We start from the raw sequence: 14,272 nt of genomic DNA, 5'->3' as shown, positions 1-14,272 counted from the left end.
ATGGAAGCTGCTGCCCTCCCACCAGGACCAGGTGTGGGGCCTAAGCCCAGCCCCTGGGCTCCTGTCTATGCAGTCCTGGCGGCCCCCAGGCAGAAGCCTGCTCCCCACCGTGTCCTGTCGCCCTCGAGTCAGTAACTTAAGGTCTCCCAACAAAGCCTGAAACCCGATGGCTTCACTGGTGAATCCTGTGAAACGTTCAAAGAATGAATGCCAGACCTGCTCCAACTGTCCTTACAAGTGAAGAGGAGAGAACTCCTAACTCATTGTGTGAGGCCAGCGCAGCCCTGGCACTCGGGTCAGGCCCCTTATTTCTGTCTCACAGGCCGGAAGGCCTTTTTCAGTCTTTGATTTTATTATGATTAGTGGCCTTTAATTTTTGATTTCTTCGAAGAACATTTAACAGCCCTACCTATCTAATGAAAAGGCCCTCCTTGTGTGAGTTCCCATGGTGATTCGTTGTTGCTGGTTTTGCAAATGTCAGAATGAGTGTTGACGAACACTTTCCTTCATGATAAGCGAAACCTTCCGTGAAAAGGGAACAGGCAGAGAGTTGATACCTATAGCAAGGTCGCAGCGACGTTAGCAGCGCACATTTCCATGGCATCAGACTCTGCTGACCGACTGAAACCTTCGGGAACACGGCCACCCGGCACGGAAGAGGGCCTGCAGGTCCCCTGGCCTCATCCGGGCGCGCCCTGGCGGGCTGATTACAGCCAGGCCTGCACCGGGCTCCAGGGAGACAAACCAACCCAGGAGTCCAGTCCAGGGAGCGGCGATGAAGGGGCCGTGGAGGAAGTGTGGGGGCAGGAGGCGGGGAGGGCTCCAGCTCCAGGGTGGGGCATCCAAAGTGGCTTCCTAGGGGCGAGCGCATGAGCTGAGTCCTGGAGGAAGAGCTCTGAGGAAACCCAAGGCCTGTGGGCGGCAGCACAGGCTCTGGTGACTGGGTGGCGGCTGACTCCTATTCCATTTCTATCGCTTCATCTCGGGAAGTAGTATTTCCTGATCCTCTGCAAACTGCACCTCTGTCACAGCCTTCGACCCCGCCGCCTCTGCCCGCCCTGTCCTGTCTGTGAGATGAGCTCCTGCATCTCATTGGTACTGGGTCAAAGCGGCAGTCAAGCTGCAGGGCGGACGGGATGGGTAACCGGTGCTGCCCCCAGGAGAGCCCCTCGGGGCAGGTGCAGATGTCCGTTTTTCACCGGGCCCTGGTGGCCTCTTGCAAAGACAGGAGGCATAGAGTTGAGTCATCTGTGCATCAGTAAACCACCCGGAGAGTTGATGGGTCAGACAGAAATGTTCCAGAACCAGGCAGGCCAGCAGAGTGGCCACTGGACACAGGTGCTGCTGAGCACTTGAGAAGTGGAGAGTGCAAAGAAGGAACCAAGGCTTGGATTTTAAATTCGTGTTTTAATTAGTCACACGGCGAGCAGCTGCCATATGGGACAGCCAGGTAGAGCTCACTCGAAAGAGAACGAGATTCCATTTAGAAACCGATCCGGAAGGTAAGGGTCAAGGAGCAGGTCCCACGACAGGCCTGTCCAGGAGCTCTGAGGCCGGAGCCTCAGCCCTGGGATTCCATATCTCAGAGGGTCTCACGCCCTCTTCCTTAAGCTGTTTACAGCAGCTGATAACGCTGCAGAAAACCAGGGCCAAACGCTGGGGTCCAGGGAAGCTGGCACAGCAGCTTGACGTTACAGCGGTTACGTGTAGATTTTGCATTCACACAACCACCGAGCACGGCCAGTCACCCGTAGTTTTGTTTGAACACCGGGATGCTTCGGGTACCCCGGGGGCTGCCTCCCAGCTGCTGTGTCCTGGTGCTGTGAATGCTGGGGTGCGTGCAGCTCTTTGAATTACATTCTTATCCGGACATATGCCCAGGGGTGCAGTTGCTGGATCAGAGGGCAAGTCTGTTTTCAGTTTTTTAAGGACCCTCCACACTGCTCTCCACAGTGACTACACCATTTTACATCCCCACCAACAGTGTAGGTGGGCTCCCCTTTCCCCACACCCTGTCCAGCATTTGTCATTTGTAGGCATTTTAACAATGACTGTTCTAGCCGGCGGGAGGGTTGTACCTCATCGCAGCTTGGATTTACATTTCTCTAGTAATTAGTGATGTTGAGCACCTCTTCATGTGCATGTTGGCCATCTGTGTGTCTTCTCTGGAGAAGTATCTATTTGATAAGTCTTCTGTCCACCTTTGGATTGGGTTGTTTTTGTTATTGCGTTGTACAAGCTGGCTGGGTAAGTGGCTCAGACAGTAAAGAATACACCTGCAATATAGGAGACCTGAGTTCGATCCCTTGATCAGGAAGATCCCCTGGAGAAGGAAATGGCTACCCACTCCAGTATTCCCGCCCGGAAAATCCCATGGACAGAGAAGCCTGGCAGCCTTTAGTCCGTGGGGTCGCAAAGAGCTGGACACAACTGAGCAGTTAACACTTTAACTTGTGTGAGCTATTTGTACATTTCGGAAAGCAAGCTTTTGTTGGCAGAATCATTTTCAAAGACTTTCTCCCAGACTGTAGGTTGTCTTTCCATTTTGTTGATGGTTTCCTTCGCTGTGCAAAAAGCGTGTAAGTTGGACTAGGTCCCATTTGTTTTGTTTTTGCTTTTACTTCTATTGCCTTGGGAGACTGAGCTAAGAAAGCACTGCTGCTTTTTATGTGATTTATGATTTTTATGTCAGAGATGCCTTGCCTGACAGCCCTCTTGTTAGGACAGGGTGCTCCCAGCGCCCGGCTGGTGTATTGGTGCCCACGTTCGTGTGTGCTGCTTGTACCAACTGGAGCGGGCTCTAGGGGGCACGGGACGCGCACCAGGGCCAGTGGCTTCAGGCGGCCCGTTAAGAGTCATTTTGCCCTCCTTCCTCACTGCACGGGCTGTTACTTCTTGCCACTTCCCCACCAGGGCTGGACTCGGATGCATCTACTTCACCGTCTTGTTCTCTGAGTGTCGTGTCCCCAGATGACACAGCTCGTGAGACCCCGACCAAGCTCGGTTCACAGTTCAGTTGAGCTCCAAGGTTTCTGCCTCGAGGGCAGCGGGGGTGCCGACGTTCAGCAAGCAGGAGCCTTCTCTAAGATGAGGGCACATAGGGGAGGGGGGACAGTGTCCTGCCCTGGGGACGGGCAGGAAGGGAGTTTCCGTTACCTGCCCTGCGGAGGCCGCGTCCGGGGTGGAAGGCTCAGCAGGAAGAACGCTTCCCAGGTGGGAGGACACACCCACCACCCCTGAGCCGCAGCCGGGACTCAGCCTCCCCCCCGGCGCCATGAGCACACGTGGGGCTGCACAGCAGGCATCGGGGAATGTCTGTAGAATGCCTGTAGAATCGTAAATGAGCCCTCCATCCCCGTAACACAGGAACCGCCTACGCCAAGGCCTGCTGAGCGCGCCCTGTGGGGACAGGCCTGGGGTCATGCTGACAAGCGGGGCAGCTGCTCTGGGCTTCCCCCTGAAGGGGAGACAGGGAATCGGGGTGCCGGGCTGACTGCCCTGGCGGCGAGGTGCCCCCTCAGGATGAGCTGGCTGGCCCCGGGCCCAGGCCCACAGGAATAGGTCTGAAAGCAGCCCTGGGCCCCAGGCCCTCTGCCTCAAGGGTCTGTACTTCCGGCACCGCACAGAGCTGCCCCCAGGGAGCGCTGGTCACCCAGCGTGACACTGCCCCCTCCTGGGCTGCCAGCTCCGACAGCAAGCCCATGCAGCAGCCGGAGCAGAGGTCTGGGGGGTGAGGACACGCCCTCACCTGGCCCCTGGCCACGCGGGGACCAAGCCCCGGGAGGGCTGGGCGATGCCCCAAGGTGGAGACGGCGCCTGTGCTGCTCCGTCCGCCCCAACCCCCACACTGACGGGACTTCCTACGAGCTCAGGTCTCTGGCTGGCAGTTGGCACCAGTCTGTGGGCACCAAAACCCAACAAGGCTTCCTTCTGACTTACTGCTCCTCACGGCACCCGTCAGGACCACACTCCCGGAAGCTACCCCTAACCACCGGCTCTCACCTAGGCAGACCAGGCGAGCAGCAGCGCCCAGCGCCTCCCGTTCTGGCCCTGATCCCTCAGGGGACTTAGATGTCTCCTCCCCAGTGAATGGACACAGGGCAGCTCTGCGCTGCTTTCAGCACTGTGGGCTTAAGATGTCTGTACCCTCAGGTCTTATGAAAACGTCCTCTTTCTCTTTCCCACAGAATAATGCAAATGGGTTTGCAAAGCCTCCTTTCCTCAGGTAAGTTAACTTCCTCCCTAAGGGCCCCTACTCCCAGCTCAGCCCAGGAAGCCTGGGCTCGCGACCTTAGTTCCTGACGGGGGACTGAACTTGGGCCCTTGGCAGTGACAGTGCTGAGTCCTAACCACCCAACCGCCAGGGAAGTGCCCACCTCTGACAGAGGGGTGCCCTCCTCTCTGTGGTCCTGCCTAGGGTGCAGGGGAGGGTGGTGGTGGGAGAGCCTTCCAGGACGGGCCCTCCCTTTGGATCAAGGCAGAAGCCAAGCCCATCCAGCGCCAGACCCACAGGCCTGAGGCCTCGGGATCAGTCCCCTCCGAGTCCAAAACAAAACAAATCAGTGCTTATAACAGGTGGCATGGAGAGAACCATCCCAGAACGAACTGTATAATGTTCAGAAAATGCCTGAAATTTATAAAGTGTATGTTACAGAGCAAGGGTAGTCACTGGCTGTTTTCACATCAAATCCCTGTCTTGGAGTATTTCTGCCAACATTTTTTTCTCCCCCGCAGTGGAGAGAACCCCTTTGCTACTGTGAAACTCCGCCCGACAGTGACGAATGACCGCTCAGCGCCAATCATCCGATGAGAAGGCGGCCCCAGCATCCTCCTGGTTCCCCGTTGGGCCCTCGCTGGGGAACGATAGGTTTGTGTGTGACAAGCGCCGTCCAGTTGTAAAACTTCACCAGAGGGCGTCTGATTTTACGTGTCTTCTACTTGAGCAAATCAGCACATTTTCTAAGTTAACATAGTTGGGTTTACACATTTCTTTAAGATAAATCATAGTTTAGTTACAACTCAATCATTTAAAAGTTTTTTCCTATTCTGTTCAAAAATAGTAAATTTCGTTCCAATCCTTACTGTATCACTTTTTAATATTCTGATTATTAATAGCCAGAGTAAGGGATAGTGGATGCTTTTGTGACTGGCTTTCTGCACCCAAATGCAAATGAGATCACAGTTTTATAAAGCATGTGTTCTTAAATAGCATTATGTTCAAAGAAAATACTGTATAAATTTGTATCCTAGCATGCAAATAATCTTAAGCAATATAAATTATGAGGATATTGTATAACACTTAATTCTTTTAACTTAACTTTAAAATTTCTGTTTACTATAGCCCTAGCCAAGATGAAGCATCCCACAGGTTCCCACGATTTAGGCAGCTCTAGAGCCCTGAGGATCCGCCTGGCCCTGTCACAGCCGGGGTCTTAGTACTTGAGTAGTTCTCAGACAGACTGAGCTTGGTACTGTTACCTAACTAGAATGACCCACGGAAACCCGCCAGGCTGTGCCTCACGGGGGCCTGGTTCACAGGGTGGCACCTGCCTCGGGAGACTCCACGGGCGGGAACCAGGCCTCTCGCTAAGCTAGTTGACCAAAAATACCTCCAGCACTGTTTACTCCGAAACCTCTCGGGGTGCAAGTCTCTCTCCTTTTCAGTTGGTACTGAGACGGCCAACAGCCCAAATAAAGTCGGCCGGGGGGAGCATTCCAGCCCAGCCCCACCCCGCGCGCCGGGCCCCTGCAGTCACGGCAGTGCTGGGTCGGCTCTGCTGTCAGGCCGGCGCCACCTGGAGGAGGGGACGAGGGGCAAACACACACCCAGGCTGGGCGCCGCGGGGTCTCGCTCCTGATGGCGGCTCTCGGCTCTGCCGTGATGTCGTTCCTCTCTAAGCGCGAGAATGACTGAGCGCAGGTAGACGGTGTGAGGCGTGGCGCTCCCAAGGTTGGTGCTGTCCTCGCGGCTGGTGGGCCACGCAGACGACCCCTCGGTGGTGGGGGTCTGGGGCCGCGTGAGGGCCCTTGGGGCAGCTGTCCAGCAGCAGCCACCGTGTCCACCAGCCAAGATGCTCGGGTCCATCACGGGCCTGGCTCCTCTCCGTTCATGGGGCCGTTTCCTTCCCACTGCGGAGGCAGGGAGGCATAGTGGGCAGGCTCTGGAGGCTCGTGAAGGGGCGGGGGTCTCGCACACACTTTGGCAGTCATGCGGCTGTGAGGCCGCAGTGCTGGGGGTCTCGGGCCCTGGGGTCCCCAGGCCGCGCACACCCCCCTGCTCACAGGACAGAGGCCAGGCGGTGGGTCCTGAGCATGGGCTGCGTGCTCTGCAAATGTCAAGGTATCAGGCTTCATTGTAAGAATAAAACTTGAAAACGAGCACTTCTTTGAGCTGTGTAAGGGAAAGTCACCCACCCGGGACGGTGTTGGGGGGTCAGGGCTGGGGAGGCTCTTTTGTGACAGTGTGCACACACTGAATAAGCAAGACCAGATAAACAATGGTATGGATCTCATTTATTTAAAACAGTATTTCTCCCCTTTCTCAAATTGAAGACTGCGAAAAATAAAAGCAGTGCTTTATTGAGCGTCGTCGCCTGGGAGCGGAGCTGCCCACGTCCTCACTCCGACTCCTCCCTGTGCCCCTCCTCGCCCGCCCAGTCCACCCGCCTCACTGCACAAAACAGTCCAGGAGCTTCACCAGATAAAGCTACTGTACACGACATTTACATCAGAAAAAGCGGGGTGCGGGAGAGCCGGGTGTGCTCTTCCCTTTAAGTGAAGTTGGCTCCACAGTTGGGGCATCTTCGCTTCCTCAAGGCGAAACAGCAGATGAACCCAAAGGGGAACAGGACGATGGCCAAGAAGATGCCCAGGAAGGTGAACGAGTCCTCCAGAACCCCGACCCTGCGGAGACAGGGGGCGCTCGGTCAGGGCGCCGCTGCAGAGGAAACGCGCAGGGGGCGCCGGCTGAGCGCTCGGCCACGTGTTCTCTCAGACAAGGAACGAGCAGCAAGTGCTGGTTCCTATAAACACTTACATCGCTAAGAACACGAAACCCAAGTCACTGTACAGTATTTTTCCCACTGTTGGCAAGTTTTAGACTTATTTTTCCATTCCCTAGAGGGAAATTCCGGGAACAGTGATAGTTTGGATTGTGTGCGGCTTTTACTGTGGGAGGAGGGGGCAGCAGGTTCACACCATGTCACTTACCTTGGGAGGTTGAATCTCAAAGCTCCTCTTTGGAAAATTTGGAAAAAGTCACATTAACCCTCCATGTGCCCAATGTATGACCCCCAGGACCACGAGGGGCCAGCCCCCAACCACATCCCCAAGAGGTCACCACCCAGGGCCGGGGTCCTTCTCCAAGGCCCCAAGGCGGGTGGAGCAGGAGCTGCCACGTGCCCTGACAGCTGCAGTGAGACGCCTGACGCCAGCCCCCAGCCCCAGAACCGCTTCCCTCCCACCCCGGAGCTGCAGGGGGCAGCGCTGTGGGAGAGCAGGGACCCACCCACCCCACGCCCTCCCCATGCCCTCCCCATCTCCCTGAAGCCCTGGCGCCCACAAACGCCGGCAGGAACTGCCTCAAGGAAACACTCTCCCTCCAGCGCCCCAGGACGCTGCAGAAAGTCAAAGGGGGCTCTCGGGAAACCTCCGACTCGCTGCCCTCCCCTGGAGACCTGCGCTGAGTTCAGGAAAGGCCCAAGCAGCTGGACAGTAAGGCTGCCCGCAGGCCAGGCCCGCTCCAAGGGGAAGCACAGGGCTGGCACCACACCTCTGAGCCCCTGCCCGCCCAGGCTGCACCTGCCTGGCTCCAGGGCCCGCAGCCCAGGAGGCAGGAGCCCCCGCTGAGAAAGCACCGGGGCCGTGCTTGGGGGGCTGGGGATGCCATCCCCAGGGCCCCACGCAGGCGGGGCTGCCCCTCAGGCTACTGGAGCACGGCTGGGGGGCCAGGGCCCCCTCGGGGCACCTACGCCACCTTCTCTACCTGTGGCTGAACCCAAGTCAGCGGTTTGTCTGCTTGGTCAGAACATCCAAGGGGGAAACGGGGGACAAGGGCCCAGGCCTCCCGCTGGGTCAGCTGCACCAGCTGAGACCTTTCAGGAAAGGCCTGCCCCAGGGTCACCGGGTGCCTTGTGCCCCTCCAGGAACGGGGGACCCAACAACAGACACTCCCCGAACACCCACCCAGACTGGACGCCCTGTCATCTCACTTAAGGCCCAAACTGCTAAGAGGCAGAGCCTAGAACCCTGTGCGTCCCCTCGGGGGCTCCAGGAGATGAGGGGCAGGCCAGGCTGGAGAAGCCTGGAGGCGTCCCCCTCCCCCCAGGGCATGGGCAGGGCCGGCCCAGCCGCCCTGTCTGTCCACACAGACAGTCCCTCTGGGATGTCTCCTGGCCTCTGGGCTCAAGGGTCAAACAGCAGCAGCCCCGCCCCACCCAGACCCAGACGCGGTCTACAGGGCACAGGGGGCAGGCTCTCATTGGGCCCTCCGTGGCCTGAGGGCACAGACACGGGGACCCCGACAGCCCGCCCCGCGCCCCGCACGCCTCAGCCCGCAGACCTGCGGCGCGTTCTGTGCAGATCCTTCCCTCCAGCCGGAGCAGAGGGCAGCCCTTCCCACGCCCTTGGTGGGAGTCCGGGTTTGACGGACGACTCCCTCTCACCTCCCCCCCCGGGGGGGGCCAGGCCACCCCGAGTCTCTGGGGAGGTGCCGGGCCGCTCCCCTTGGGCAGGGAGGGAGGCTGTGCTCACACCCTGCTGCCCCAGGGACCAGGAGCCTCCAAGCCTCACCTGCACCCTGAGCCCACGCCTGAGCTACAGCCTCAAACACCAAAGGCTCTGAAAGCGGGACTTTTTAACAAAGTTGGTAACAAACTCAGCTCACAGCCGCTGTGACCTCAACTACCATGAGGCCGTTTACAGTCTTAACGTGTCTGCTTCACGGGAACGTGTGTATCCTGCTGCAGAAACGTTCGCTTCTGACGATGGGTGCTGCTTGCCTGGACCGCAAAAGCAGAGTGGATGTGATTTACTTTTTTTAAACTGAGAAACTCAGCCTGGTCTCTAGGCCAATCCTGACACAGCAACAAGCCCCCGAGTACAGACCACCCAGTCCCTGTGGGGCCCCCACCCATCCTGCCAGCCCCTCCAGAGCAACCTGGTGTCTCCTCCTCCAAGCCCCTCAGAAGCCCCGATCAGCTCAGCTCTTTACCAACAGCTTCTGAATCCAGACTAAGCAAAGCCCTGTCTGTGTTCCTCCGCAACAGAGGTGAAAAAGATACGGAAGCTGGAGAAATCAGGTAACTGAACACACGCATCTCGCTGCCTCTGACCTCACAGAGAAGCTGGGCGCTCGGCCAGGTGGGGCTCCCTCCCCAGGAAGCTGGACCAAAACCTGCTGGGGCCGCGAACAGCCCAGACCCAGCCAGGGGCCCTGCTCTCTGAGCCCCCCGCCCTCCGAACCCCGGTGGCAGCAGCAGCACCAGCCAGCCTCCTGGGCAGAGGCCGGAGGACTCCGCCTCCTCCAGGAGCCATGAGCCCGGAGCCAGGTGGGGACAGGGCAGGGCACCCCAAAGCACTGGGCAGCCCCCTTCAGAGACCGGGTCACGTCTCGTCCCCTCAGGACACATGTGCCCCACCCGGGGTCCCAGGGCCCCACTCCAAGCAGGCCTTCCCCGGGACAGGTCTCAAGAGCTCCGGGGAGGGGGGGAACGGGGGGACCCGCAAGGCTCGAGGCCCACAGGGTACTCAGGGGACACCAGGCTCAGTCCAGGACAGGCTGGGCTGGACACCCCGCCAGCTCTGCGCACCCCACCCACTGCGGACCGTCAGGCCGGGGATGCCCCTGGGCGGGGGAGGCTGGGGCGCTGGCCTCCTCGCTGCCCTGACCTGCGGGCAGCATCTGCCCCCCGCGGCTGCCCCCTGCGTGCCGTCTCAGCTTCCAAGACCCCAGCCACCCCGGAGCCCCCTCACCACCCTGGTCACCCCAGGACCAACACCCAGCGGTGCCCAGCAGGACCCTAGGCCTGGACTCACCTCTGGCTTCCACGCCGGGCCCGGTGCCCTCTGCACAGGCCCGCCCCCCGCAGCCCTGCCACCGGGTCCTGCATCCCGGGACAGGCCCCGTGCCAGGGGAGGACCACCTCAGGGCCGAGGCCGAGGCCTGGGCCAGGCGGTGCTCGGCCCACACCACAGGGGCCGAGGGTGGTCAGGGGTGGTGTGCGCGCGCTCGTCTGCTGCTGCTAATAAAAGGAGACGAGGTCGGGCTACCCACGCGGGCTCCGACGGTGGCAGAGGACCAAGTGGTACGGGCCTCGCTCAGGGAATCACGGACGTGTGACTCCTGCAGATGCCTGCCAGGCTCCCAGGGCAGAATGGCCAGGCGGGTGGGCTGGGAAGGAAGAAACACGGTCACAGGACAAGCTGCCTGTCTCCCAACCCACCGCCGCCAGACGGGCCAGCCAGTCCCCGGGGTACCCTCCCCAGCCTCCTTGAGGTGCCGACTCCCCAGACCCGCAGAGGCTCCTTGGACACACCTGGCCCCTGGCCTGTGGCAGCAGAGGGCTCTGCAGCGGGGCAGCACCCTTGCGGAGTAGCCCGGCTGCTGCCCTCTGTCCTCCGACAACATCAGGGCCGCAGAGGACGCGCCTCAGAGGCAGCAAGGGGGTCAGGCCCGACCGAGGCCCCGAAACTTGTCCTCAGTACATGCGCTCCCCTCTCGCTGCGCCCACTGTCCAGAGGCCGGAAGGACTGTGACCCCAACCCAAAGAAGGAAGCCTGTTCCAGATGCAGGGACCCCCCACCCTAGCCTTCGTCAGCCCCAAGCCCCTTCCCAGAAGAGCAGAGGGACAGGGCTGAGAGCAGGAGCTGGGGTCCCAACCCATGGGAATCACTCCCGTCCTGAGGAGCCCGGGGATCTCGGCCCCCAAGACCTGTTGCTGGTCTCCTCTCCTCCATCCAGGGCCCGGGGCCAGCCAGACCCTGGAGCATCCACCAGCGTCCCCCTACCCAGATGGGGCACCGGGCCCGCCAGCAGCTCGCACGGCCAGGACGGGAGCCTGGCTCCCAGGAAGGCTGGGCCCCACTCTGAGATGCTGAAACCCCAGGTGGAGGGCTCCGCTCCAGGAGCCTTCCTCAGACTCCTCGGCTGCCAGCCTGACGCCCTCCTTCGACTAGGAGATGGCTTGAGACCGCTCATGCCCAAAACAAGCCCCTGGAGTCAACCAGCTGTGCCACGCACACGGGCCTGAGCGCCCAGGACCCATCTGGAAGCCAAGCACACTGGTTCCCTCTCCCCGCCCCGCTGTGCCACTTCCCCCGATGGCTCTCTTGGCCAGGCCCAGCCTTGACCCTTGCCCTGCCCGGCAGCTCGTGACCAGCTTCCCAGGCCATGCCTCCCCACTCCAAGCCCATCCACATGCCTCCAACCGATCGGCTCTGCCGCCCACAGGTGCCCGGGGCAGGGAGCGGCTCTGGAGGCGGCCAGTTGTCTCCCTTTCCTCTTCACGTTCTCCAAAGGCCAGACTGTTGCCAGCCATGTCAGAAGACACACCTGCTTCAGGTCCGCCACTCAGGGTGCCCCGGCCATCGCAACCCAGAGGGCTCTCCCCTGCCCACCGGCCCCTCAGCAAGCACATGGCTGGCTCTGGGGGTCCAGTTCTGCCCCCATTCCTAGGCGTCCTTCCCCAGCCCTCCAGGCCTCCCCAGACAGCTGATGCCCAAGACTCAAAACTGTTAACTTCCCTTAGACGCTGCTCAGGGCCTTCCTGATACACTTTTGAAACTAAGGAAATCAGGGTTTCTCAATTCCATCTCACCAACTCTGACTTCCGCACCCACACCCCCGCCCCTACAGGCTGCCCCCTGGCAGATGGAAAACTCGGTTCTGGCTAAGTCTGCCCTGACTTTCGGAACCGTCCATGCACTAAAATCCACCAAGGGCAAGAAATTTGAACCTTCAGGACAGCATCTAGTAGCTATGTCTCAAGCCCTATAAAACCAGAAGATTCTGGCGGCTGGACTTTTAAGGACATACAATACCGCTCCCACCCAAACAAAGAACCTCGGCGTCCCTGTCCTTGCGCAGCTGCCGGCCAGATGTGGATGGAGCGGCCCTTACCCGTCACCCCCAACCCTCCAGCTCCTCCAAGACACTGGTCACCTGAGTCTGGGCTCTCCTGCCCAGCTCTCCAAACGGACCCTTCCGGGGAAAAGGGAACCTCTGGCCACCTTCGAGAAGCAACCACAGAGCCACCTTGCAGGTCCCAGAAGCAGGGATAGCAGCAGGCAGTCCAAGTGCTGCCACTTCCGAATCCCATCCCCATGGGCTCAATGCCCCAAAAGCACAGCAACGGGGGGAGAGGGACGGACACCCAGTCCCCTCTGCCACATGAACCCTGGATGGACCCAAGGACCACTGGGCACACTCTCTCCCACAGCTCAGGTCAGCAGCTTGGCGGGAGACTGACCACATCTCCCCCAGATCCTGCCTTTATGAGGCTGTGAGCGTGTCCTTAGTGACTTCTGGAGCCCCCAGGCCTGGGACATACCTGCAGACTGGGCAGCCTCCGACCACAACGATGGAATTGGCAGGGTACCGGGTGACATTCCGACTGTGGATGTTGTAGACCCTGGGGTGGTGGGTGGGTATCCCTGTGGGCAGGAAGACACATCAGAAGAGGGCAGGAAGGAAAGAGGGTCTGAGGTCCACTTCTCCTGCCCTCCCCCCCCCCCACCAAATGCTCGCATCCTTTTCAAAATCAGGACGACAGCTGCGTCCACTAAGTGCCCACTATAAGCTTTAATTAAACGTTAACTTGTGGACAGCGTCTCCTTAATAAACTTAGAGCCGCAGAGAGATGGACGTGCTTCCTACGAAGAGCGAACTGGGCGCGAACGACCCGCAGATGGGCTCAGGGCAGTCGGGCGGCGCCCAGATTCGGGGGCCCGACCTCCAGTTCCCGGGACGGCGTCGTCCCCGACCCCCTGCACGGTCCGGACCCCGGGGTCTCCCCTCGACCGCGCCCCCCGCCGTCGCCACGTCCGGAGAAAAGTTGGTTTCGGGGTTAAAGGTCGCGGTGGAACTCCGCCCGAAGTTCGCTCCCAGGCCCCCGGCCTGCGCCCCGGGCCCGGCCCCGGCGCACCTGTGACGAGGTAGGGGTAGGGCGGCGGCGGGGCGGCGGCGATGGCGCCGTAGCCGTGCGGGGCGCACGCGAACTCGCCCTGGCCGGCCTCCAGGTTGTAGGCGGGCGGCCGCTCCTGCAGCAGGGGCTTGTGGTCCATGGCGGGCGGCGCCCCCCGCGCCCGGCTCGGCTCCCGCTCGGACTCGCCCCGGACTGCGGCTCGCTCGGACTCGCGGACGCCCGGCGGCGGGACCCGCAGATCGCGGGCGGCGGCGGAGGCAGCGGCGGTGGCGGCAGCGGGGCTGGGCCCCTGGAGGCGGGCGCCGCGGGCTTCCCCCCGCGCCTCCCCCGCCGGTCACAAGACCCGGGTCACGTGGCGCGGCTCCCGCGGGGGCGGGGGGAGGTGCGGGGGGCGGGGCCGGCGACGCTTAAAGGGGCCGCGCCCTCCCTCGGCCGCCCCGCGGGCCGCTAGTCAACGGAGACCCCGCGCGCCTCCCCGCTGGGCGTCCCGCGGGGGCGGGAAGTTGGGGGAGACGCAGGGGGCGGGGCCGGCGGCGCTTAAAGGGGCCGCGCCCTCTTCGGCCGCCTTGTCGATGAAGACCCGGCGCGCCTCCCCGCCGGGCGCCCCAACTCCACCTCCGCGGCCTCGGGGCTCACACCCCGAGGAGACCCCCAGACACACGAACACGCAAGACTCCCAGAGGCGCCGCGCCAGCGCCGTCACCTCATGGCCTGTTGGCCGCGCCCTCCCAGCGCCAGGTCCTGATCTCGGAGGACGGAGACCCCAGGCCCGCCAGGCGTCCGGGGGCCCGAACCCACCCGTCCCGGAGGAGGGCCGGGGCCCATGGGCAGGGGCGGCCCGGAGGACGGGCCCTGCGGCTCGGGTCCCCGGGCCGCCCCTTGGTCGTCTTCGCCAGGGGCGGAGGACCGGGGACTCAGCCTCCAGAGCGACTTGGGTCGGGGTCGGGCAGCGCCCAGGGTCAGTGGAAGAAGCTGCGGCAAGCCGGGCCTGCTCGCGCCCAGCTGGCGTTCAGTGCCTCGGTTTTATTTTGATAAATCGGTCATGTATGGGGTTGTGGCCTCTGATTACAAATACTGCCCTGTTGGGGACGGCGGGCGCGGTCCCCTGCTCTTCCTGGGTTCACAGTCTT

General features: G+C 61.2%; 2 protein-coding genes across 3 annotated transcripts in view; one reads left to right on the top strand and one right to left on the bottom strand.

The window, feature by feature from the left end:
• BAIAP2L1 (BAR/IMD domain containing adaptor protein 2 like 1) overlaps positions 1-5,086 on the top strand; it is a 75,745-nt gene extending 70,659 nt beyond the window's left edge. Inside the window, exons 13-14 of the mRNA XM_006044317.3 lie at positions 4,188-4,225; positions 4,735-5,086. Of these exons, the coding sequence (XP_006044379.1) occupies positions 4,188-4,225; positions 4,735-4,810 (114 nt within the window). The 3' untranslated portion in view covers positions 4,811-5,086. The remainder of the gene's footprint in view (positions 1-4,187; positions 4,226-4,734) is intronic.
• A 1,407-nt stretch (positions 5,087-6,493) lies between these two features.
• Positions 6,494-13,479, bottom strand: BRI3 (brain protein I3). Of its 2 annotated transcripts, XR_006548132.1 has the most exons (4): positions 13,143-13,479; positions 12,549-12,651; positions 10,036-10,390; positions 6,693-6,903 (listed from the first exon to the last, which is right to left on the bottom strand). XR_006548132.1 is itself a non-coding variant. In XM_025275586.2 (3 exons), exons 1-3 carry the CDS (start codon positions 13,279-13,281, stop codon positions 6,771-6,773), a joined length of 375 nt encoding a protein of 124 aa, XP_025131371.1. In that variant the 5' UTR covers positions 13,282-13,470; the 3' UTR covers positions 6,494-6,770. The 2 variants fall into 2 exon arrangements, 1 of the variants encoding a protein (XP_025131371.1); XM_025275586.2 differs by lacking the exon at positions 10,036-10,390 and having other exon boundaries at positions 6,494-6,903; positions 13,143-13,470.
• Positions 13,480-14,272: the final 793 nt, after the last annotated feature.

Source organism: Bubalus bubalis, chromosome 24 (assembly GCF_019923935.1).
Source record: "Bubalus bubalis isolate 160015118507 breed Murrah chromosome 24, NDDB_SH_1, whole genome shotgun sequence".
NCBI classification, from domain to species: domain Eukaryota; kingdom Metazoa; phylum Chordata; class Mammalia; order Artiodactyla; family Bovidae; genus Bubalus; species Bubalus bubalis.
Note: the sequence above shows the minus strand (reverse complement) of the source record. Positions and strands in the feature narration are given on the sequence as shown.

Coding starts and splice junctions, on each gene's coding strand:
- BRI3 (XM_025275586.2), bottom strand. CDS start 13,281: ATGGACCACAAGCCCCTGCTGCAGGAGCGGCCGCCCGCCTACAACCTG. Junction 12,652..13,142: donor CTACCCCTACCTCGTCACAG/GTGCGCCGGGGC, acceptor TCCTGCCCACAG/GGATACCCACCCACCACCCC. Junction 6,904..12,548: donor GGAGGCTGCCCAGTCTGCAG/GTATGTCCCAGG, acceptor CTGTCTCCGCAG/GGTCGGGGTTCTGGAGGACT.